The sequence below is a fragment of the Aspergillus niger genome (assembly GCF_000002855.4).
Source record: "Aspergillus niger supercontig An12".
Taxonomy (NCBI): domain Eukaryota; kingdom Fungi; phylum Ascomycota; class Eurotiomycetes; order Eurotiales; family Aspergillaceae; genus Aspergillus; species Aspergillus niger.
The window spans coordinates 843,094-867,992 of record NT_166527.1 but is presented as its reverse complement, the minus strand read 5'-3'; the positions used below and the strand labels follow the sequence as shown (position 1 = coordinate 867,992).

The window sequence follows — 24,899 nt, the reverse complement described above, 5'->3', positions numbered from 1 at the left end:
TCAAATCAGCTTATCAATCAATAAGAGGATCCGTAGGAGAGCAGACGGAAGAATTCTATTCCAATCGTGCAGAACTGGCTCAGCAGTGCCTGCTTATTGAAAGTGTTGTGGGATCAATGATGTCGAGGCCCAATCAGCCCTGATCTATAGCGTTCTATACTCTATCTGTGAGACACCTCACTTGCCATACTACATGACATGGCCCATAATCAGTGACAAACGGTCCTGAGACATTCCCCTGGGGTCAGTAGAACCCCTCTCCCACGCGAGATGAGAAGGTAAAGATCAGCAAAACTTGCATCAGCACCGTGGTGCGGTTGTCGGACCCTCCTTCCCTGTTTTTGCCATTGCAGATGACGATCAATTATCTCCGGCTTGGCACGGCACGCCAGAGGCGCGTTAAGGATTTCGGCGCCTTGGCCGCTGGCTTGGCCCGTCCTCTAGCGACCCAAAAAGTAATCAATGCCGACCAACGACCATTGGACGCCGGTATCGCCGAATCTTCCGCCGCCTGCCTCTCGGATCTAGCACAACTGCGGCCTCATCCCGTCTCGTCCCTCGCAGCCTGCAGGATGTCTAGCACCATCCTTTCACCCAGCGTAGCGCAGAGTTATCTATAGAATAGCCAATCAAAATATAATTTTCGTTAATGTCTGGCCGCCGAATGGACCAGAACCGTCCCAGAAAAGGCCCACAAGCCATCCTGGTGCTTCCGAAGGTTAATGTCGGAGCGTGTCCGCAGGAACGTTCCGAGCCCCGACCGCCGTCGTATTACGTGCTATGACCCTCTGGCCCATTGTCTTCCCGCCAGAAACAGGTGGGTATGGGGTATTTTGTCGGTGTGCTTAATTCGGGGCCCTCCATTTGTGCCCCTACGAATTGACCAGACCTCCTCATCGGTTCGTAGTAGCGAGAGATGATCATTAGCCTGGGCAAATTTTCGCCTTGCATGGTGAGAATTGCCCTGATACACTCATTCTCGTCTAGGGTGCAGACGTCGGAAATTAAGCCATTCGACAGAAAGCTGCAGGAGACCGGGATATGACGGGTCGTTACTGTAGCGAAGATGCCACCCCGGACCCCGGATCCAATCGCTGCGTTGCTTTTGTAAAAGGATTTGACTTAAGTGCGCCACGCAGACGCGTTATTCCGAATTCATAACTAGTATCTATCGGATACGCTATCCACAAGGTGTACGGCGTTCGGTCGGAAGTAACGAAAGGAGAAGGTACAAAGCCGCGAGATCATGGCCACGACACGCGGTGATGTTTATCCAATTCACTAATGACACGGGTATCTTCATGATGTAAAGCCGGGAAGACAGCGGTCGACCCTGAATTGTACAAACCCTGAGTGGCGGGCAAATTTAGAACATGGGCCGCTTCGGTGGCGCAGTCGAGGATCGAGGGCCAGTCCTAGAGCCATCAAGCTTCAATTGCGGCTGCCTAGAATCACAGTGGAGTTGCCCCTGCCAAATGGAAATGATCGAGATCAGTCTCGAGATAAGCACACAGTCACTTGGTACTAAGGTCACTAGTTGGCAACCTTGGTCTGAACCGAATAGGTTTAACCTCCGTCACCAGACCAGCTTCGGGACCCAGCATGATGATTTCTAGCTGCCAGTGTAGAACAGTGCCATACATAGAAATTTGTACTTGAGTATCATGCTACTCTATCTTAAATCTGCTGCTGTCTATTTCCTGGCCCAGCCAGGAGCAGAAGAAAAGAGAATTCAAGAGAACGCGAAACGGCAGAAACGATGATAGTCAGGCACCCGATGTTGAGTCGACGATACTTGCTGCAAAGGGCTCCTACCACCAAGTTCTCCACAGAACTGCGAGCGCAATGCGGTCCTTCTTGCATTTCCCGCTTCGGGGATAATTGTGGTCCTGATTTGAATTCCTCGGCCCTTGAAAGGACGGCTCAAATTCAGGTGCGCAGATGACGCAATGATCTGCGCTCTTGTGGATCCACTCGATGCTTCGTTTCAACAGTCTCAGTCTTCAAAGTTCTTACCACTGAACTTTCTGACGTGTTCTATAGCAACAGACTCATCTGGTCGCGAAGGTTGTGGTAATTGATCGTCAGAGTCAGGCAACAGTTGCGTCCACGCTGCGGGGAATGATTTTCTTGATTCAGTGCGGGTGCGGGTGAAATAACCTTCTTCCGCCCGGGCCGTCCCCACAAACAGCAAAGGCAGCATCAATAAGGAGCCAGTTCGGGACATAATATCATTGGACACCCTCCATTTCACCTTGATAAGGTCTCATGATGCGTCCGATTACTATGAATAACAATTGGATTGCCTCAAGAACATACTGGTGTCAGTCAGAGCAGAACATTACGCACTTGTGATGGCAACTATCCAGGCCTGTTGCTCGCAGGGCTCTACTAACTGTGCTTATGAACTGTTTCTGCAGTCGTGCGATGAGTTGCAGACCTTGCGGCAATTTCAACATGACGATGCCCAGGGGGCAGCATTCAGTTACAGTAATACCAGTATCCCTCAAATAGTACGTTGAAACATTTACCAAGTAGACCAAAAGAGGAATCTCTTTCATGGTTACTGGTTTGCTCAGGTTTCATTTGTTCTGACATAGTATGCGCTTGAGGGGAAAGTACTTGAAGAAAATTGATCTCAGCAGTGAAAGCGATTAGCTTGAACTGTTTATGCAAGAAACAGCTTGATGGAAGGTCTACTTTATAGAATTATGGGCTCACGAATTTGTATCAACATATATATTACCATCAGTCCATCGAGAACGAGATGCTTGGTACTTCCAAGTTTGCGCATTTATACTGGGAAGGTATATTGTTCTAAGGATTCTATCGCAATGAAGGTTTCCGCATTCAAACAACAATAACATTGACCAGGATAGGGTTTGTATACTTGGATAGCACCTAGAGCCTCCAGAAACGTAAGACTCCGTCGACATCTGGAACGATGAGAAGCTTTGAGGCTCTTGAGCAGACCGTGTCTCCGCGAGGGCACCTGCTAATCTTATCATGCTGTCCCTGAGTAAACCTTTCTTGAGATTTGCGACTATATTCATTGATCGTGATATTTTGGACAGCGTAAATCATGGTTTTACCGTCGGGGCTGAAAGTAAGACTTCCGAATGAACCCAACTCGCCTGGAATACAGTGCATGGAGTTGGTGTTTTCATGGTCTGCAGCACAAGTTTGTTACTGGTTCTTTGGGCTATACTCCTTCCATACTGATCAAGCTCCCACAATATGATGCGTCCACCCACCCACCTTCCTCAATCTTGGATGCTAGTAAATAACGCGGCGCATCTTGATTGTCGATCGAACCTCGACGCAGGCAGGGTGCAAAGGCGACGGTAAATACCTCCCCAGGATGTCCGTGTAACACATCCACTCGCTCCTTAGTGTCCATACAGAATATTTGAACATATTTTGCGATCCCTACCGTGACTAACTGATTGTCTTGACTTATGGCAGGAGTGGTCGCCTCCCTATTAAGGAGGATTTTCGGTTCCTCCTGTCCCCAGTGCTTTAGATGGCGCCCTCCAAGTCGCCGGTACGCCAGACGGAGACGCAAAATCCGATCGTATGCAATAGACCCAGTCCGTTAGAAACTTCTGCTCGTCCATCTCATGATCGCTGTCCTTGCAGGACATGAAGTCGTTCTTCTGCTCTGAGAGCTAATAGATTCGGAATTTGAAGCCATTTAGTAATGAATTTGCGACTTCGAACTACAACGGGAAGGTAGAGCGAAAATGCAACGAAAATTAAAAGCCGTTGTGTCTCAATACATTACTCTACTGATTAGGCAGTGATAGTTTGGGTGCAGCCTAATCAGTCGACTCTAATTCAGTAACTTCTGATTCTGCGCGCGGAAAGCCTCAGTCTATGGGTTTTGCGCGCCAATCAAAGTCCAGATCATGCAAGATAGCATGCAGCACGAAGACTTGAAAGCCTGTCTAACACCAACAAGATTAAGAGGTTCCCCCAATACATTAACAACCATTCTTTCTCAGAACGAATTGCTATTACGATGGGATCCCTCATGGTCCAGAACTGACGCGTCATCCATGACTCAGTCCCGCACAGGAAAAATCATCAACTGAAATAACCTGAAAGACGGAATAGTTAGTATAGATATATTTTTACCTTCCTTTGAGTAGGAGTAGTATGCCCTCGAAGGGTGAACATTCTGTAGTGCTGGCCCAGACCTGTATTCTGTCATCAGTTGAAGTGTGCCAATATGCAAAATAAGAATTTTGACGTGTGCCGCCGGCCGTCCAGAGACGAACGGAAGGCGCGCCATATCGCAAGACTCGGTCAATGAGGTCTGCTTATGCTGCAGCACGTGATGCTTTCATCTAATCTTCTCCAGGGTCCAATTACCCATTATCAAGGGACATGGTAGTCCGACCTCCATATAGCATGAAGCCTTTAATCTCGCGTTCGCTTGTTCGTGCAAGACTGCATAAAGCCGTGTTTCAGGGACTCGGTGGTGACTCGCTATCTAATCTCCGACCACCGATGCCGAGAATCGGGACACGGACACATCACTCATGGGGAAATCGCACTGCAGATCAGGCTCCGCAGATAACAATGCCAAGAGATTAAACGAGAAGTAGAAGTCTGGGCACGGGGTGTCTGAGGTCAATATTTGCTCAGGAGAATGAAATTTTAATTGCCTCTCGCCAAATCCTTCCATCCGTGACCTTTCAGGTAAGGAGGAGTCGGCATCACCCGCCGCCGATGGGTGGATTCCCAGGATAGTCTTAGGTAAACGGAATCTGGACTCTGTGTTCATGGAGTGTTCCGTAGTGCCATGCAATATGTTTGATGCTATACCCGCCAGCCTTGTTCATCTTAGGGTCCTTCCAACTGCCCCTCTATCAGGTGTCTACATTTGAGGAGTCAATTATGTAGCCGGATTCTCTCCATACTACTGCTCTTGGAAGGGGCCAAAGTAGTTATGTTTCTCGGTAAATTTCTGTGGCTGTGCTGGGCTCTCCAAGATAATATACAAGACAGGCAATGGAGTAACGGACAAGAGGCATTTGTGATAAGGAGTATAAAAAGGGTTTTGCCATACATCATACATCATGCATCAGGACAGCACGCCTCAATACTTGGCACCAAGGTACCCGAAGAGCAATATCGAAAGATGTGATCATATTGACACTTGTTCGAACTTTGGAACATACCAGCAATGAGTATTAGGCTGATCATTGCGTGATAGCTGACTGGATGGCCGTGGAAGACGAGAAAGGAATTTTCCACATGCCAGCACCTGGGAATACGGCTACTTGAGATGCCACCATTATGCTGGGATTCAATCCAGAGCTCTGTAGGCGACACTGAAATGAAAGCAAGGCGGGCTTCCTGGCTTCCTGGCATTCTGCAATCCCCATAACGGTGCTGCTGCATTGGGTCTTCGAATATAACACCAGGAGTCGGGAGTCACCGAGTAAAGCTAAATACTGCTCATATGAGCCTTAGAGTAATAGTATTTAATTTTATGGGTGCGCCTTGCTGGATAAGCCCTGGTAGCCCTGCAGCCTTATAGAAGATTGTGAGACAGGTATAAAAGATACATGCCACCTGGGTACAGACTCCCTAATTTGTGTCTCTCTATACGTCCTCATCCACCAGCATCCCAAAACAGATATATTCCCAGTTGTTACAAACGACATGGATGGAAAAGAAATTGCTCATCCCGTTGGTGTCAACCATGACGAGGATGCAGAGCGTCTTTCGTCCATATTGTCCCCTGACAGCTTCAGAATATGCACCGCTACGCTAGCGAGAAGAGTACCTGGTTCGACCAGAGCCTTGGTCAATGTGGGTTCTGTTGAGCATACACCCGCCGGTCCTCATGGCTGTCTCTCCAATAAACCAGAATGTAAGCCGATGAAATCTGAGGACGAAAGCCTGCCGATAGAGGCCACTATGCTTTCAGATGGCTCTGGTTTCCCTATTCCTGCCGCAGGATGGAATACTACTGTCCCTGTACATGGACAGGATCAAGCTGCCTTTGCAACGACAGCACAGTTCCAGGCTCACCAACTTGCCCCACCTTCATCACACCCTGCGTCTCAATGCAAGCATAATTTTCCATCTGCAGGGGTAATGGAGGGCAGCATTTGTCGGTCCCAACACCCGCGCGAAAACCCGCCCGTTTCTGACTTGACTATGCTGCAAGACCCAGAACCTTCTTACATGCGTCGTTCTTATCGTGAGGAGATAGAAGCGGCAAACGGCGGCATAAGACCTGACGATCTTCTGCGGACCTACATCCCTATGAACCTCAAATGCATACTTAGAGCCTGTGACAGGGTGTTCGACGACGAAGATGAAGCGGAGGATCATTTTCAACTCGATCACAACTATCCAGAAAATTGTGTATGTCGGTTCTGTCGCGATGCTTTTAGCAGCAGTTTCGAGAAATGTGTGCATGATTACTATCATCACAGGAATGGGGTTTGCAGGTTTAGTCACTGAAAGGCTGTAGAAGATTGAAAATAAATGCTTTGGCATTTCTATTCTCGGGTTGGAAGATAACATGAGTGCTGGATTGTTGTTTGATTGTTCTGGGTTGCCAACATTTGTTTCTCCTGGCTTCTGAATGCTTACAGTTGAAGTGGACCTAGATTACTCGGGAAACGGGAAAGCGGAAGAATTGACGAAGAAAACCACAGAATTATGCAGAAACGCAAGGACTACCAAATAAATCATATTTTCTCAATAAATTCTTTTCTGTATGCATCAAGTTTTCAGTTAAGAGTAGCACCCGCCCAGGTATCCAATATTGGTAGCGTCGAATTTCCGCTTTCGATGTAATGGTCACTGTGTGTTGCTCATTGGCAAATCGTCTCGAAACAAGATGTTATTCTCGCTTGTTCTGCATATCCATCAGATGAATCGTAAGCAGATGGTACAGCTAGTCGATAGATGTATCCCGTTCAATGAGATTCAATACAAATTATCTTACCGTTCTTTCGGTGCAAACCTCCCTACAATACAGACTCGAAAGCAAAACATCCGGGTTGTGGCGGTCGAAGTATTTGTAGTAATTTATAACGGCCACCATTGTCATGATATGCTCCCCCAAAGAATAGCAGGCAGAGCTGAGATCTCTCGAAGAATGCAAGCCTATAAAATAGGCTTGCATATATGTGGGTAAACCCCGATGCTACGTTCCCATATTCCCGGGAAATATGTGTAGTTAACGGGAAGAGTAGTTCGCGATGTGGTAGGAACCCCAAGTGGCACTACAAGTTCATTCGAGGTAAACTTGTCTGAAATAGGCGCGAGCAATAACCTGAGGTTCAGCTTGGTCGCCAAAACCAGCTCGCCGGATGCGAGGAAGATACCAGCCTCATTGATGCTTGGCTGCGGAAATATCCCTAACCAAAAGGTTTTCCACGGAAAACGCCTACAAGTTTCACTTTTGACATCTCGCTATCCATGGATCACCAATATATAAGACCGAACATCTCTGCTCCATTTCGCAAGACATTTTCTTCTAGCATTCAACCTCAGCCACGTCGCATAGTTACCACCCTTTCCACAATCAAAGCTTTATACCCATCCACAACTACATATCACCATTCAAAATGCCTTCGTTTCTACCACTGTGGAACAGCAAGACTGAAGGAACGCCTTACAACCCTGGTACCAACTCACCTACTGCCAATGCCCCAACCGAAGGCCAATGCACTACCGAAGAGAACGGAAGCCCCGAGAACCAACCACCTCCTGGCCATGATTTCGGCAGTGATGGGTCTCAACCTTTGGTCGACATCGAAGGGGAAGCACCCCCTCGGGCCACTGGTACAGACGATATTTCAGGGCCACTGCCTTCGATCACCGATGATGGTGCTGCAGCTGAACCTCGTGATGCAGGACAATGGCCTTTGACGACTTCCTTGATTGATGCACTTCCAGAAGTCCAGAGCGAGTCTCCCGCAAAGGAGCACACTTCTGATTTGGGAAGAACAAGGAGCCAAGTACCTACATCTGTTCTATCGGTTAGTTCTGAACCCTCACGCCCCTCTCTGATCCATACTGCTCCACGGATACCGTATGCGGGACCAGGTCGGCCCGAGGGCCCTGGCCTGTTTGGATCCTCAATGAGAGAAGATAGTTTCTACAGTCAACAGTTTCTGACAAACAATGTTCAGGCGGCTCAACAGAACCAAATCCGGCATCGCCGCGGTGCAGCGGTCCATAACGTCGATGCTGGCAACCTATTTGGAAGACCACGTCCTCAATTGGAGCGGACTGATTCTAGCGCGCTTCTCAGTTCGGAGTCATCGACCCTCTCTGATTCTTTAAGCGAGAATGGTGCGACGACTCAAACCCGTGTAGCCGAGGGCGGAGATGCATCTAGCCTCCAGGGGCCACAGTATGAGTCGTCCGAGGTCCTGGCTTCAGGTGCGTCCAGTATATACACTGCGACACCCTTGCTGGAGCTCGATGACACCCATGTCCGTGAACATGAAGCTGGCAATACATCCTCATCTCAGGCAGGACAGTTCTGCTCAACTAAGCCCCGGACTACTGGAGCTACGAGGGCTGAAGATCAATCAGCATTGCTAGATGCTGTGTTCAAGGCCAAGTCCACCTGGCCAGCATTTGAATCTACTCCGGCCTATTCGAATGACTTGGGCTCTCTTTCCCTACCGGCTGGACTAAGTCAAAGTGAACGGGTGCCAGGTGCGTATCCGTCCGCAAATAACCAAAACTCTGAAGAGGAGAGAGGTTCTCTTGAGGAAGAAACTGCCACCAAAGCCCCGGAGAGCGCAGCTAAGCAACAAGATATGGAGGCCTCTCCGTTGACCCCTTCTCATAATCAGGCCACCAGCAATCCTTCGGAATCTTCTCCAAATGCCTGGTATAGTGAAACTGAAGAGGGCTCTAATCCATACAGTTTCACGGTAACGTGGTACGCTCCAGAATCGGAGTTGGACTCCGGCAGTCAGTATTTCGATACTCACAGTACCCTTGCTCGATCCTTGCCACAAAGCGATCCTGGAACGCACGCACCTTTGCTGGGCACTGCAGCTCTTAGTCAGTCGAGCCCCCCAAGACCAGGGAGCCCTGACTGTGAGGAGACGGCCGAAGGTGCCTCTGAAAGCCTTTCAAGCAAGCTGGACAAAGGCAAGAGCACGGTAGCGGTTCGAGACGACGACGAATTGAGTATCGACGCGAGCGATCCAGCTGAGTCTCATCGCGACAAGGTGACACTCACAAACAAAGCGTATGTGGAAGACGATGCTCCTAGCGTCATGTCCGAGAATCTCCAAAGAAGGAGCGATTGACTCGATACTAGAGATGAGTCTGATGTCTGGTCCGTGGGCGAAGACGAGGACGGGATGATCTTCCACCCCCGAGAACCGATTGATCGTGTCGAGCTTCTTCAACGCTATGAAAGTGTTTGTCAGACGCACAGGGCCGCATTGCGAAAAGTCTTACTATATGTGGCAGTTTCTGTGTACTCTGTGATTTTCCTGATCGTTTATTATTGGATTCTATTGACTTCTTAGGCTATTGTCAAATGTGGTACGTTGCATTGGCTATGTCTCTAGATATGAAAACTTGAAACAAAATTGCTACTAGTTCATTTCTGCCAACAGGCTTTCCCTGCTTATTTAAATTCCATTACATTGTGCTAATTTTCATTTGCAAAATGTTTTATGGTTTAATTCTTGAAGCCTAAATCGGCGGTCCTCGTAGAAGAGAGTCTCGTAGCATTTTCGACGTCATCCTAGTTGTCCAGATACCTTTCCATTCCTCCAGTGTATACCGTCGTACAATCTCCCTCTACACCCCCCATAGGCTAACATCTTCGTCCAATGCGCTCCTAAGCACAGAAGCAAACCTATAACCTAGGCTGTATCACTGGGACATTGCTGGCTATCAACCAATTACTGGAAAGGACAAGTGTAGGCTTCCAAGAATCCTTAAGGTGCGATTACTACTCCCTATGAATGCCAAACAATAGGCAGTTGTTAGTACCAATATAGAATTGTGATAGGCAAAGAAGAACATGAGAAGAGACTATTCCAAACTGACAACTTCTATGCTATACGACCAATCTGTTATATAGTAGTAGCTGCATTACTGAAGCTATTTCTTCACAGATAAGTCAATCCAGGCTTTTTTGTAAATAAGGCTCTTGCTAATGCCCTAGAACTCTCTGATACCCAGGCATACAGTTGAGGGCTTGGGGTATGTCATGCAAAAAAACCATTAGCCAGCGGCGCTTCCAACTGCAAAGGGGGGACCATCGGAATTAGCCCAGACTTGAGAATGCTTATGAGGTCAGTAACTAGCTTCATTGTCGGTAGTCTCCGAACTATATGGTCACGGTTCATGCCTGACAAACTCCGATGCTTTGGCCATTACGACCCAGGGGAGGTATGGGCCTGTCTATTGGAGGAGATTCCCGCTTCCCTATGCTACTTTGGTGCATATATAATCCTACTGCCCCTGTATTATCCTGATTGTTCCTCCTCCCATCAATCCCTGAGCTACTGGCTGTTGAGCGTATCATCTACTAGCCCATAATGGCTCTCACTAATCTCAGTAGGTGATTATAATAGGCGCAGACGGCAAGCTAACCACATTTGTATTTTTATATGACGGGTACGTTTTAACACTACCGATCACATTGATACCTAATGCCTTTGCTGGTTGCCATACTAATCGAGGTGACTAATGGCACGACCTATAGCCAGACATATATTTCTCTCCCCGGTTGGCCTGCTTCGGAAGCGGCTTCTCAATCCTTTCAAGCGGTTCCTTGTGAGGCAAGTAGTACATGATGTTCGGGACAGGAAAGACATCACACCGATCACCCTGCCATGCATAACTGGTCAATACTTTGCGAGGATATCTACTATAACTTGAATATGATAATGGCCTATGTATCGGAGAGTTCCAACTTTTTGAGACCGATTTTCTCCGGACGGATAAGAGGGTTAAGGGTTTGGCTCTTAATCTTTGTCCTGCCTGGAATGCCGGTCGTCTTCTCTGACAGTAATGGCAAACGCACTCGTCTACCGGAACCTAGACTAGTAAAACACTGTGTCAACATTCTCATATTCATATGCAAAACGGTGACCGCTGTTACTGATGTCATCATGGGAGGCTACTGAAGACACTGGCGCCTCCGATCTGTGTAGTGGGCTTTGCCTTCGCGAAGAGACACCGAGGGGCCGCTATGCTTTATATCTGGAAGAGAACCTTTGCTTCTTCAGCTCCCTGAGTTCTTTCAGTGAACGCACAACTATCTTCGATTGTCGAGTGATTATTCTAGCTGAAGCTGACTCGACCGACTCATGAATATTGCCATGACCTCTATAATTAGCCGACTTCCTATTCGTCACTCTACAATTTGCCAAATGAATTTCTTCATTGGCCCATGTTTTCCCTCCACTGCCTTTTCGATCCCAATCGTGATCATCACCGTCGACATGGCCTACGACACACGTCTTTGGCTTGATTGCCTTCCGTCATCCTCCTGTCGTTACTCGGCCTAACAGCACTTCACCATCCAATCCGCCTTATATATATACTCATTCTTTCTCTTCCGGTCCTGAGACACCTTCACAATCTGCCGTGTTTCTGCTTGTCACAAACAATGCTATACGCCTACGACTTTGAACCCTTCAAAAGCTCGTCGAGGCTGGCTTGGATAGTCCTCAATGTCAACTGTATTTCTTGCGTAGCTGTATCGCGATTCACGACAATAAGTATTCCTGTGACGACTGTTATGACGAAGGCAACAGAATACCACTTGGCAACAATTCCGACGATAATACCAAGACAAGCTTTTCTCGACTTCCCTATAGCATCTTCTTACCAAGGCTGCCGGTTGCTTGACCTAGAGGCGCATAATGGTTGCAATATCACAGATAACCCTTCATCCATCCGGCACCAAGGCCCATAGGTAGGCAGGGGCTCATAATGCGAGGCGAAAGAATACAAATGTTTGGTGTTGAGGGCCAATTTTGGAACAAAAGACAGCCAAACAACGCTATTTGAGGAGGAGAGAACGCAAGTCGAGCGGTATGAAAGGCGAGACCAAACAAGTAACAATCACTACCATCACTTGGACAAGAAGCGACTCGGACGATGACGCAGCTGTCCAAATTAGTGCAGCCCAAGCAGGGTCGGGAGTGTGCTATTTCATTGACCCCGGTAACTTACGTCTTATATATCCGTTGATCCAGTCCACTTCCTGTCTTCCTTGCTTCGCATGACGGGGTTATACTTGCCATACCGGCCTATATTGAGCACAAATAGAGAGGGACTCGTGATGGACAATCTGACGGTCCGTGGCAAACTCGCTACAGCCAAGATAGGAGGTAGAGGAAGAGGAGTTAGAATGTGTCTTTCCATGGTGTTTGGAGACGACGCATCTGGGTTTGAATAAATGTGCTGTGAGATTCGGACCGATTGACTGATGATTGGCATGACTACCTTGGGGCTAATAGTTCTCTTGCAGCTACTGCCCATGATGTATATTGCTCTTTTCTTATCCTGGTGGCAGGATTCTGCGTGGAGGTCCTTCAATTCGAAACATGACAGCATCGATACAAGATGACTTTGAAGTAACCATGCTCATGGCGTGCTCAGAGCTGTACAGGAGGACAGGGATAATCCAGATCCAGCTGAAAGCGGTTTGCCGATTCAATGAACTACTAGACAACGATGCGCTAAACAAACAGACTTTCTCCTGTATTGAGGATGCACATTCTCGCAAAGCGATCGCTGCATGCTTCCACATCAATTAAGAAATACACAGTCATGATTGACATTGGTGGCGATGCTCGATTTGGGGTACAGCCTCTAGCATCTCATGGGTGATAATATCTGGGAACATACATGTGGTCGAATAATGACGAAGCATGTAAGAAGCAACGCCATACCATCTCTTTACTCATAATGATGTAGATAATTGGTAACCTGAAAGAACTTCTTCCATAGATCTATAGCACTTATCAGCGCGGAAACGCCGTACATGGCCAATTATAGCGCAGATGAGCCTTTGTATCCAATAAAGCTAAACTTACACTGTCAATCGCTATGAACGATGTTAGGTTGTGTATATCATAGCCTGTATTCTCTTTTCCTTATTCCCTCCACGCCGGTATACTTAAAGTTTGTCGAGTTAATTCTGTTTGTACCCTCCGCATTCTTTAAGTGAATATAGAGAACGAAGGTAGCTCAACGGACTTAATGGATTAAAGACAGCTTAGATACCTTGTGCTCTATGATGGATCCCCTGATCAATCACACTCTGAGCATCGGATAGGTTAAGTATGTAAAACAAATAAAAGTTAGGTCCCTACCGGAAATTTATCCCTCGGAAGATAAACTTCGAACCGATTTCGGCTAAGTGGGCCGGTCCGAGCTCGGACCGCGTGGGTTTCTGTCCAGTGGGTCCGGAGACTAAATCCATGAGCAGACCCAAGAGTACTAAAATGATTGAATTCCCGATATGTCCGATAACTCAGACGTTTTCCATCACGTTCTTCATGAATAAAAAGACTTGCTTTTTTCTTGGTGAGCGGTAGGGCTATCAGGTGGGTCGGATGCCCGATGAATCAGCCACTTGGACCTCATGTAAGCGCTCCTAGACCAATCATGGTTCGACGCGAAGATCAACAAAATAAGCAAAACAAAATCGACCAAGCCAATGACAGCTTATCACCCTGATACGTGTCCAGGGCACAGGGCAAGTGCCTGGGACACAGACAAGGCTCTGGTTCCACTAGCCACTTCGGCTACACCGCCACGTATGCCCTCTATTTGTCCTCCTTGAGGTGATTTTGCGATGTTCTGGTGAGTTCAAGCAGTTGCCATGTCTTTTTGACGAATTTCTACTCTAGGTAGTGTGTGTAGATTAGCTGCAGCAGACTGTCAGTGCATTTCCCAGCTTCTGCAGGGCACTGTGTATCCTTATCCATCGGTCGGCGGTGTGCCGATACAGCGTGCGTGCGTGACTGGAAGTGGCTTCTGCGGACCGACCTTATAAATGGGTTGCACGTGCAGCATATTACAATGCAAGTAATTGTCTCATTTGGGTAATGCAGATTAATATGGAAACACCGGCCATTCTATGAAAAGCTACCTATATTAGAGGCCCCGCCTTAGTCCGCTGAAAGAAACAGAAAGTAAATACACCGAAATGCACGGAATGTATAAGCCCGAAATATGTAATTCAAAAGGAAAAAAAAAAAGAAAGAAGAGAAATGTGAAGGAGTGCAGGTCACTGAAAAATGAAAACTCAAGCACGGCACAGATTGACGTCAAATGAAGATGTCTCCGAGCAGAGGGAACATAAGCAGAACGTTTTAGTAGAATCGATGGGTCCGCAACCGATGCTCATCAAGGTTGTCCTTGCGATTGAATGTCTGATTGCAGAACACACACACGTGAGAAGCAGGAAACACATGAATGGTTTTGATGTGTCTGCTTAAGTCCGCCCACCTGTTAAAGGTTGATCTGGATGTGCAATTTGTCCAGCCGCACCGGAGATGGGTATTCCTGTTTGGATGTCAGCTGCAAGCTTTTGTTCCAGGGGCAGGAAGGGCAGCATACTCTTCCGCGGGACTGTTCGCTGGTCTGGTCGATTGGTTCATTAATCCGGGGACGGCGAACCTATTCGACGGAACATTTTCTTGCTGTGTGCCGGCTTGGTAAAGCTGGTCCGGAGCCACGATACCTGGCTGAACCGCGGTAGTCAAGTCCCATCTCCCCACAGTGGTCGGCGTATTGTACCAGTTTCCAGCATCACATGGGTACTGGCACGGACGTTCGAGGAAGCCCGGAACATTTGGACACCTTAATTCGATGTGTGTCTGGACATGATGATGCGGGGGTGGAGCGGCTTGGTTGAACAAGTCGTCTGTTTGAGTAATATTAAAGGAGCTAGAATCTGGAGCGCGGAGGTTTCTCTGTGGCTTGCGTCTTCTGTCGTCACCCGTTGCACCTGCAGTGTGTGGAGTCATAGTATGAGAAGAGTTTAGGTGGGCCGACATCGTGGAAAAAGCATAGAAAAGAAAGTGTATCGTGTTGCAGTATTGAGATTTTGTGGAGAAACTGTTGAGAGATGGCGTAGGATGTGAATGAAGTAGATCTATTGCCCGTGAGCAAAAACGAAGCAATCGTTTGATTTTGATAAGAAGCCATGAGGAAAGATTTATATCATTACTTATTAGATAGGGCTCAAGGAGCCATTCATTCAGGCTCATACGCGCAGCGCAGTTAACAGATGCTGCCTTGTACTCGAGTGGACCCAAAGAATACGTTTATCCTATCACAATGCCGCCAGACGCGGGTATCACCCAATAAGGTGGAGAGTTGACATCGAAAGAGCATGTGATGGAAAGGCGATCGTCGGGCCGCGGGGTGATCGGTTAGTTACTACATTGGTGTGAGTTCATGACAAAACCAGATTAGCGCAGAGTTACTTTCATGGCTGAGGATACCAGCCCAACACCATCTTACAGGGGTGTCGGAGAATAGATTCATATTTATAGCATGGTGTCATTGGTCACTCCCAGTTTATGGTAACAAACTAGAGCACGTTGAATCTAGTTATGAACAGTACGACCCATCACACGTCAAGCCTATCCACGACCAGGTACAGGGCGAGGGGAATAGCAGATGCAATATCAGATGAGCAAGCAGGGTAACCTATCCATTTCTTTTATCATCACAAGAAGTATAGTTTGAGCGTATACATAATAACCCCAGTACAGTGAATCAAAAGGATTCGTATCCGACCCTATACACTTCGAGCATGGAAGATAGGCCTGAATATAAGGGAGACGCTACCGCCGCACCGGCCAGCCTCTGCTTATGTCACACCCTGTCGCCTACGTAAAAAGGTAAGATAAAACTTGCTCTCTTGAGCCGGCAGAATCGCACCGCCTGTCATTTAATGCCTCCAGCATAGTGTTGCTATTAAGAGAGCGATGGGGTCTTTGCCTGTACTAAAAACAAGTCTTAGCTCCTAAGGTAGGCGGAGGGCAGGTGAAGAGTCGCCCGTGTGGCGGTAGTGTCACTCTAATATAATCGCTATACTTTATTGAACTGAAGAATCAATACTCTTGAATAGCAGTTCTGTAGGATCAGTTAGACGTGCTAGAACCCATTATGTTGTGGAAGAGAATGAGGCTGATCAAAAGAGAATCGTGTGGCAATGCCGAGACTAACCTTATCATTTAATACTCAGCTGGACACTTAATGAGCCGGCTTATGTTATAGACGAGCTTCACATAGCTTTCTAATCATTCAGAACATAATTGCCATCATATCCGTACACGAATCTCGTATGTGCTCGTACGATCCTTGATCCAGGGGAATGTATGATCTAGGTATATACACAAGTCTCCATCATTATGGGGGGAAGCAATTGGAGAATTCATATAGTTCATGGTATCGGCCCCTACTCCTCCTCTTCCTCCCCCTCATCCATTCTCATCTGATCAGCAAAAAGCCCCTCCTGCTTCCTCGTATCGTACTGCACCTCCCCTTCATAAATCCAATACGCCGGAGGTTCCTGACCCAGACTTCCCGGTCCACAAGACGGATATTTGAGGATGGCAGGTACACCGACCAGCTCCTGGCCCGTATTAGCCACCAGCCGATTACCACAGTGTTCGATGTGGTCAATGGCCGCCGTATAGCTATCCAGAATACTCAGATTTCCCGAGTGAATTGCCCGAGCCATGCGGCGACACAGGAAGGCACAATGTGTCACATGATACCAATGGTCGACATAGAAGTATTCCCAGTTGCCGTTGAGAACGTCAGATTTCGAGATAGGGTGCTTGCCCCACGGGTCTGTCGTCCAGGTCCAATTTCTGACGTTGAGGAACTTGGCAGTCTGCGCGGCTTTGGGGGAAGTCGCAAAACGGAGAGATTAGAGGCGGAGTCGACGAGCAAAGATAACACTGAGTTTGGGCCTAGAGGTGGATCTGCTGGTTACGATGGGTACGGTGGTGGACTTGGTGGGTACTAGTAGATAGCCGGCGACAATATTTTGTTCGTATTCGAATTCAGCTAAAGAACACGATAACTGACAGGAACATCATGAGATTTACAATCTCATTATATAGCCCGTTATTCCAGGATATTATCCATTCATGGCGTACAGCAATACAACAGTTCGACGTAATGATACAATATAATATTTACCTTGTTCCTATAGATAGTCATCACGAATCCTATATCATACGTAGGTACGCACTGACATGAATGCTAAAAGAAATTTGTCGGTCAGTATAGTTGATCAATGTTCAGACATTATCCGTAACAGCTTGTGACTATTCTGACCTGAAGCTCGTGGGATGTTGTGCCTTTACTAAGTAGAAATTAACAGAACTATAGAAGAGATTTTTTTCTATACTAACCACATATATTATCACCAAATTATCTATCATTAGATTTATGTATCGGGAAGCTGTTTTATTTTATTTATTTTTATTGTCTTACAGTTGTAAGTAGATCCATAGTAATACCGTTATGAGCCGCCTCGGTGTCTCTAATTTCGTTGACAAAGATCCTGCATCGTTGTAGAGTAGATCGCTCGAGTTGTCAACTGTCATCCCAAATCAGACCCCAGAGCAAGACCAGAGCCAGACCAGAGCCAGACCACATTAGACGCAATATCGGGCAGACAACCAGAAGCTTTAATGCTGCCCGGCTTATAGGTGGACATATATATATATAAGCCCTTCACCGTACCATCCCATGAACATTCGAACGATGGACCCTCATATTCTTCGCCCAGATAAATACTATCTCGCAACCCAGGAACCCAGGATTTGCCATGGTAGATGAACATCATGTGGCTGAGTGAATGTCGACAAGTTTTCCCTAACATTAGATGCTGTACCAAACACGCGAGGAATCTGAATGGAGGAGCTCGTAAGTCACCATGCATTCCATTGTCTTTCCTTCTAATCTGACTATGGGCAGGAAGAAGCTGTGTCATACCTTGGTTCAGAGCTTGTTCATTCATATGTCCCTGAGAGGCAGACACTGATTCAATGCCAGTTCCTAGTGTTCCAATTCCCGCGGTCGTTTCAACGGCGCTGTATGATGACAGTCCCTGCTGGGTCACTGCGGTATTGGTGGAATACTCCTGAATGGCCTCGTAGAATCATTGTTAGTTGTTTCAAGTGTACTCAGGCCAACGCATGCACAAGACAGAAGGATGGGCGACACAAGAAGAGCTTCGATGCATCTTGTTGCTGTATGTCACCCGCTATATATTCACAGATAATATATGGATTATAAAAGCTGGGTTCCGCAACTGATGTTGTACGAAATTATCCTTCCTGTTAGCTGTCTTTCCGCCACCCGCGATAGTGGGTTAGGAGTCATTGGTAGAGGCAATTACCGAAGTGATAAGCCTGACTGAGCCTTCCCAGCAGCCGAAAGCTGATCTGCCCATAGCCTGTGCAATCGTAAAATAGTTCGCACATCTTGGAGGATCATCAACCACCCAATTTCACTGTTACTAGAAAAGAGGAAATCGCGTGATTTCCCCTTTCCAGAAATGGGTTGAGATCTGTTATGTTTCTGGTTCCACGTGAAAGCACCACCTTTACCGGACTGAACTATTCAGCTCATGGGCAGAAGGTCCGGTTTTGGTGAGTGATCTCCAGGGATAATTGAGAATAGAAATAACAAGCCAGTCAACAGGTGTGCAGTCCGAAGTCAATGACCTTTGAGTGGGTAGACGTGGTGTGATATTTACAATGCAGTCAATTTTAGATTTGGCAACATAATTCCAATATTTGCTGTCAGACGAGACTTTCAGGGTAGCAGCTGGATAAGCAGGTTTCCCGGCGAAGAGGCACAGCTTAGCATTCAGAGAATCAAGCTTTTGTGGAGTGGACAAGAATTGTGAGGTTCCTCGCATGTTACGAGTCTGCTAGAGCAGATCAAACGAGGGGCCGGTGTTGGTGGGTATCTGTGGTATAGTCGGTGAAGTTGGAGTGGATAGCTAGACCGTATCACGCGCTAGAGGCATTACGGAGCACGGAGTTCGGGACGTACAGGTGATACGATGTGCTGTACTTCGTATGCACGAGGATGACAATATCGAGAAAAGAGCAGAGAATTGCCGAGAAGGCTGACAATGTGAAGTCTGCTGGCAGCCGATACAAAAGGCCAAGGAACTCATAGTTGAAGCAATGCATGAAAAGGATATCATCAGATGGGACCAACTACAACCGATACGTACGTCGGTCCGTTCCCATGGAATGGCAGTAGTGATTCCCATCAGTATCGTGTGGAGCCGGATACAATGTTATATGTAGAACTTGAGAGAGGATAATATCAGCTCGGCCATCGTGATAATCCGTAGTGACTTTACCGGAGAGTATTTGCACTCGGAATGGCAAAGATGAATGTTAAATAATCGGACATAGTATCAGGGACTAGCCAGCCCACCCATTACGCGGTGGTGTCCACATGTTCGTACAGTAATCGGCAAGGCCACGCATCATAGGGGCTGAATCAACTTATATACTTTCATCATGCACTGGTGCTCATGGGGCCTTGGTAGAAGGTAGAACCTAGAGCCCCTTCCATCCCTGCTCTCCCTATAATCTGGCAGGCTTCTTGCTTTAGAGTTGCTTATGCCGGCAGATGTGGGCGAGGTTTTATACCCTTTCTAGCCCTCGTAGCGAAACAAGCTCTAACGGATTTTTCCTCTCTTCCGTAGGTTTTCTTCGTTTCACATGCACCCCCGGCAATTCCCTCTGTCCTTTTTACGGGGACTCCCGAGCTTGAATTTTGAACCATCCAACTGCAAGGTGAGTAAAGGTTGCTTTTCCTGTCAGCTGTTTACTACCACACGCAAGCCCTAGTTACTCCGCTACTTTGCGATTCAATTTACATTCAAAGACATTGATCGGGCCGCCCAGAGAAGATTGGCAGCACTAATGTGAACTTGCTTTCTACATGGAAAGTGGAGACAAGCATCTTGGACACCTGAGGCCGCCAATGTATGGTGACCCACCTTTGTAATCGGCTCACTTAATCCGATCGGATAGTTGACTATTCCACCTTTACTGACGTATGCAGGCCACATCTTTGTGCGCCCTGTGCGCCGGGAAACGCAAGCATCTCGGAACTATTGCTATCTGTGGTACCACCCGACAGTCAGGTCCTATGTGGACGGTCTACCACCTGATACCGTACCGGGACGGACAGTAGCCTCGCCGGTTATTGCGTCCGTGACAAGCTTTGGTCAGCGATGAATTGGGCTGCAAATAGCTCGGATGAGCTTTATGACTCGAGTATATCCAATACACATCGTACTTAGAGAAGTTGCATGGCTGGCGCATCAGTCATTTGGTCTATCTCAAGCTGAGGTTCCCGACAGGGTCCTCTTCAGAAGATGTCGGGACCAACTAGGGCACGGGCCAATTTTCGACATCACCCTGCCACCCGGGGCTGTTACCGTGTCTATCAGCCTGAATTGGAGGTAAACCGACAACTCTTTGACAGTGGTGAATAAATCCCACATGGGACATTTCGATCACATGATCAAGATAGGTGACAGGCGGGGTAAGTTTTCGGTCCACTTCGCGGAACCCTGCAGATCCCAAATGGCAGGTAAGGCGTCAAGAGCTTTAGGGATATTGTCGAACATTGTTCGTGAATATACCCCTTTCAAGTAATCGCTGAAGAAAGCTCTGTGCTCGGGATCCACGCTATCCGCTGCTGCAATGAAGCATGACCATACGAATCCATGGGCACCTGGCTCCGTGGGGCTCATCTGACAAAGAAGCTGGCGCAGCTCTTCCAAAACATGCCACGAGCTTTGATTTGTAGTCGCACGCTGAAGATATATTTGTGCACCCTTTGAGAAGACTTTCCTGACAAGTGACAATGTTCTGTGATGGTGCGAATCAGCGTTAACTCTCGAAGCCATCCAGACACTTGGATCAACCGGATTTCTAAGTCTCTCCGCGCCCAGGTCTTCGTTCAAAAGTGGCTGTCCAAGGAACGCAAACATGTCCGTCTGCTTTGTGAGAAAATCTCTCAGCTCGGTATTTCCGACGCTTCTCATGTTTTGGGCCAGGGTGAGGAGAGTCCGTAACAGGTGGCTATACTCGGAGCTTCCGGTGACGGTTTCCCCAACAAGTAGCACGATCAGAGTCGCCCAAGTGGATGAATTAAACACGAGATCGGGCGAACCAAGCTGAGAATCACGTCGTAAGCGAGATATTATTGCCGACCGGCTGGACTCGGTCGCCGCTCGACATGAGGGGTGTCGGGAGCCAAGATGTTGCGCGGCCACAACAGCAACGGCCTGTTGTAGAAGGCTGTCTTCAAAAGCCATGGGCAGGATAATGTCCCGGTAGCCATTGGATATATCAAGAACAACCATGACAGGAGCGATGTATTTCGCGAAGTAGTCGAATGATTCGCGGGTTCTGTAATCGACTGGTGCGATCCACTGCCCAACAGACGTCTCCATTATTGAGGATGGCCGGGGGGTCTCAGAAGGTATGTTCCTATACAATTCTTGTCCTGAGCTAAGGATAACGTCCTGGTTTGCGACAGATATTGATTGTGCGAGAGCTCTGCCTCCACTGGCCGAACCCCTCTCTGTGACCAGTCCATTCCGGACTACCCGCTCCTTTTCGCTAAGTCTGGGCTTCTGTTTTTTGTTGATTCTATTCCGGTCATCCTTCCACCGAATAGGACGAGGGCCATCTGAGCCTTCTTTGTATACCGATCTCGGGTCGACATCAGGTATCGGAATCGTGCAGCCTTTGAGTTTTCCCCGACTCGCTAGGCCGGGGCTGAAGCGAAAGCGACCGGATCCCGAGCATTCGATCCCTTTCTTCTGACACTTGAAGCAGGTAGGTTCCCCTCTGTCGCAGACAATCCGGCGTTTCGAGCATTGAAAGCATCCTGAGACGCGAGAAGAAGTTAGCCGTGACCTGCTGGTGTGCGACGAAAACCGGGAATACCTCGCGACTGGGAATTACTACCGGAGTCCGTCGCGACCATGGGGACCCGCTCGGCGACCATCAAGGCATAAAAGCCATGCAAGTATGCGCGGATATTAGCTACTGATGGCGCTATCCGATAGTGGGCTGATATGAGGAGTGTTGTGGAAACTCCAAGGACGCTGAAATGAAATCCGCGGAGGTCCGATGGCCGCCCGGGGCGGTGCGGGTCTTTCTTTTCCGAGGTTCCCCGCACGTGTTTGCCTCTCAATGCGGTGTCAGCGTTCTTTCTTCACGGCATCTCCGTCGTTACTATACACTGCAGGGACTAAGAAGGACGTCCCTTATCGCAGAGTTAATTAAACAATTCTGCAGTATGTGCCTGTTTAGTGATGGGCTACTGAAATGTCACATACCAGCAACACAGGGCTGCTATCTATGCCCCACCACGTGATCTGACAGCTACTCCGATAATCCGCCGATCTGAGCTTGACAGCATCAAGCATGAAACCATCTCCCCCTCTCGGTTGTCTCCGATGCTTGGCCTACCTTGGACCCAGTCATGGGCCTGTCAGGAGTCAGATGTGGGTTTCAAGGTTATAGCACGCTTGTCAACGTCTAACAGAGGGGCGTCTCGGACGAAAAGCAGCTGATACATGTCTCAACGAGGGATGGCTCTATTGCCATTCTTACGATGGCAATTATTGGTCGTTATCAAATGAAGGGGAACTGTGTGTGCCTCAGATTCGTCACAATGGCCTTGTCGGATGACAGTCTCCGTGTGCTGCACTCGTCGACATTTCGCCGGGCGCTAATGCCTTCAGGGTTATCCCCGAGATGGTGCCCGATACAATTATTCAAGGCTCGGTTACTCTATTACAGGGAAGGAAAAGCGCAACAATGATCACATCGAGCGCATGAAGCAATTTCTGGCTGCCCCAATATATTCCAATCTATCATCTGTTCAGTCTTCAACCTTCGACCCCTCCCCTGCGGACTCCGACGCGCACCTTGCGTCTTATCTTCTGTGGGCCTGGCTTCGCACCAATCCAGGACCAGCGCTGACGCAACGCTCCCTATCAGCAATATCGGTGCCGGGCCCACACGGCGCTATTGTTCCTAGCCATCGAGTGGGAGGCCATGTCTCGTCACTATCAGGCAGCACTATACCGGTCCGCCTTGTCTTTTCAACCACTCGCATCGCGTCATTGCTAACCGCCACTTCGGAAGCTGCGAGCTATGCTAGTCGACAACAGCGAGATTCTGCAATCCAGCGAATGTCTCTCATTCCTGTATGTTTAATTGTAGCTAGATTGGTGGTCTTGTCCGACTACCGGATGTAATTTCCCAACACTATATAATCTCCCGAACGCACCCCTCTTCTGCACGAGGCTTCTCTCCTGTCAGTCAAGCAATCACTTAGATCACTTCTCACTCAGCTGCCGCCATGTATATCCCCGTCGGTACCCTTGCCACTGCCTCGCTCCTTGCCGGGGCTGCTCTGGCTGCACCCACTCCCTCCCCGCTCAAGGGAAGAAATATTGTCCGCAGAAGCGGCAGCCACACCGTCTACAAGCCCGCCGCCTTCGCTGCTCCCAGTCACAACAAGGCCTCCTCCAAGTACCTCGAGCTGAGCAAGACCAAGTCCAAGGGAAATGTGAACCCTCGTAGTGCTGCCTACGTGAAGCGCTCCACCAGCAGTGGCAGCTCCAGCTTGATCTCCCTCTTCGAAGGCGAGGAGTTCGCTACCTCAATCACCATCGGTGGTGATTCTTTTGACGTTATCGTCGACACCGGTTCCAGTGATACCTGGGTCGTTAAGACGGGCTTCACATGTATTGACCTCGACACCGGCCGCGAAACCTCCGAGTCGAGCTGCGACTTTGGCTCCACCTGGACTGTCGAGAGCTCTTTCAAGGAAATTGAGGGCGAAGAATTCGCCATCGAGTATGGTGATGGTGAGTACCTCTACGGAGTGATGGGTAACGAAACCGTCGCTCTTGCCGATATCACTGTGGATCAAACCATCGGAGTGGTCACTGAGGCCGCCTGGGAGGGCGACGGAACCACCTCTGGCCTGACTGGTCTTGCGTACCCTGCCCTGTATGTATTCTGCCCCAATTACTGATAGTCAGGCTTCTAACATGTATCAGTACGAGCGCCTACTCCACAACCACCGACGAGCAGATTGTCTACAGCAATATCATTACCACCATGTGGGAGGAGGGCCTGATCGAACCTCTGTTTAGTCTGGCCATTGAGCGCGATGTTTCCGGTGCCGCTGGCTATCTGGCTCTCGGCGGTCTGCCTCCTGTGGACTTCGTGGAAGACTTCACCAACACCTCAATCCTGGTCACCAACATCGAAGGCTACTCCAAGGCCTACGACTTCTACACCATCAACATTGACGCTGTCACTCTGAACGGCAAGAGCTTGACCAGCGCTGGTGGCGACGACATCCAGTACATCGTACGTTGACTCCAGCACCCCTTTACCTGATGGTGTCTAACAGATGCAGGTCGATTCGGGCACCACCCTGAACTACTACCCAACTTCCATCGCTGAGGAGATCAACGCCGCTTTCTCCCCTGCGGCGACTTACTCGGACGAGGAGGGCGCCTACATTGTAGACTGCGACGCCACCCCTCCCACTCACGGCATCACCATCAGCGGAAAGACCTTCTACATCAACCCCCTCGACATGATCCTCGATGCTGGCACCGACGACGAGGGCAACACCATCTGCATTTCCGGTATCGTTGACGGTGGTAGCGACACCTCCGAAGATCTCTACATTCTGGGCGACACCTTCCAGAAGAATGTCGTCACTGTGTTCGACATTGGCGCCACGGAGCTGAGATTCGCTGCTCGCGAGAACTACACCTCCAACGACACCTACTAGATATAGACTGGATATGT

At 48.5% G+C, this 24,899-nt stretch overlaps 7 protein-coding genes across 7 annotated transcripts; 5 read left to right on the top strand and 2 right to left on the bottom strand.

The window, feature by feature from the left end:
* Positions 1–353: 353 nt before the first annotated feature.
* An12g03360 (hypothetical protein) lies at positions 354–1,616 on the top strand (the record flags this gene model as incomplete). Its single annotated transcript, XM_059750789.1, has 4 exons — positions 354–609; positions 743–817; positions 1,031–1,143; positions 1,371–1,616. 4 exons carry the CDS (start codon positions 354–356, stop codon positions 1,614–1,616), a joined length of 690 nt encoding a protein of 229 aa, XP_059604389.1.
* A 116-nt stretch (positions 1,617–1,732) lies between these two features.
* An12g03350 (uncharacterized protein) lies at positions 1,733–5,409 on the bottom strand (the record flags this gene model as incomplete). Its single annotated transcript, XM_059750788.1, has 14 exons — positions 1,733–1,954; positions 2,033–2,243; positions 2,350–2,505; positions 2,597–2,664; positions 2,919–2,992; positions 3,093–3,170; positions 3,259–3,517; positions 3,588–3,661; positions 4,138–4,318; positions 4,403–4,491; positions 4,543–4,838; positions 4,929–4,990; positions 5,082–5,163; positions 5,273–5,409. The coding sequence occupies 14 exons, from the start codon at positions 5,407–5,409 to the stop codon at positions 1,733–1,735; spliced, it is 1,989 nt and encodes a 662-aa protein (XP_059604388.1).
* Positions 5,410–5,673: 264 nt separating this feature from the next.
* Positions 5,674–6,712, top strand: An12g03340 (hypothetical protein; the record flags this gene model as incomplete). The annotated part of the gene is made up of 2 exons (XM_059750787.1): positions 5,674–6,430; positions 6,618–6,712. The coding sequence occupies 2 exons, from the start codon at positions 5,674–5,676 to the stop codon at positions 6,710–6,712; spliced, it is 852 nt and encodes a 283-aa protein (XP_059604387.1).
* An 886-nt stretch (positions 6,713–7,598) lies between these two features.
* Positions 7,599–11,144, top strand: An12g03330 (uncharacterized protein; the record flags this gene model as incomplete). Its single annotated transcript, XM_059750786.1, has 4 exons — positions 7,599–9,274; positions 9,317–9,417; positions 10,265–10,404; positions 10,824–11,144. The coding sequence occupies 4 exons, from the start codon at positions 7,599–7,601 to the stop codon at positions 11,142–11,144; spliced, it is 2,238 nt and encodes a 745-aa protein (XP_059604386.1).
* Positions 11,145–11,629: 485 nt separating this feature from the next.
* An12g03320 (hypothetical protein) lies at positions 11,630–17,023 on the top strand (the record flags this gene model as incomplete). The annotated part of the gene is made up of 18 exons (XM_059750785.1): positions 11,630–11,888; positions 11,992–12,189; positions 12,297–12,414; positions 12,542–12,671; positions 13,569–13,617; positions 13,722–13,790; positions 13,908–14,003; positions 14,314–14,387; positions 14,476–14,693; positions 14,779–14,875; positions 14,923–15,006; positions 15,116–15,142; positions 15,220–15,334; positions 15,481–15,508; positions 15,605–15,688; positions 15,770–15,887; positions 16,432–16,578; positions 16,646–17,023. The coding sequence occupies 18 exons, from the start codon at positions 11,630–11,632 to the stop codon at positions 17,021–17,023; spliced, it is 2,289 nt and encodes a 762-aa protein (XP_059604385.1).
* Positions 17,024–17,605: 582 nt separating this feature from the next.
* On the bottom strand, positions 17,606–22,062 carry An12g03310 (hypothetical protein; the record flags this gene model as incomplete). The annotated part of the gene is made up of 14 exons (XM_059750784.1): positions 17,606–17,691; positions 17,822–17,893; positions 18,001–18,098; positions 18,407–18,463; positions 18,618–18,734; positions 18,819–18,940; positions 19,101–19,159; positions 19,256–19,402; positions 19,557–19,607; positions 19,683–19,856; positions 20,008–20,118; positions 20,459–20,517; positions 20,604–21,867; positions 21,972–22,062. 14 exons carry the CDS (start codon positions 22,060–22,062, stop codon positions 17,606–17,608), a joined length of 2,508 nt encoding a protein of 835 aa, XP_059604384.1.
* A 1,365-nt stretch (positions 22,063–23,427) lies between these two features.
* An12g03300 (uncharacterized protein) lies at positions 23,428–24,882 on the top strand (the record flags this gene model as incomplete). The annotated part of the gene is made up of 3 exons (XM_001395370.3): positions 23,428–24,083; positions 24,134–24,449; positions 24,499–24,882. 3 exons carry the CDS (start codon positions 23,428–23,430, stop codon positions 24,880–24,882), a joined length of 1,356 nt encoding a protein of 451 aa, XP_001395407.1.
* Positions 24,883–24,899: the final 17 nt, after the last annotated feature.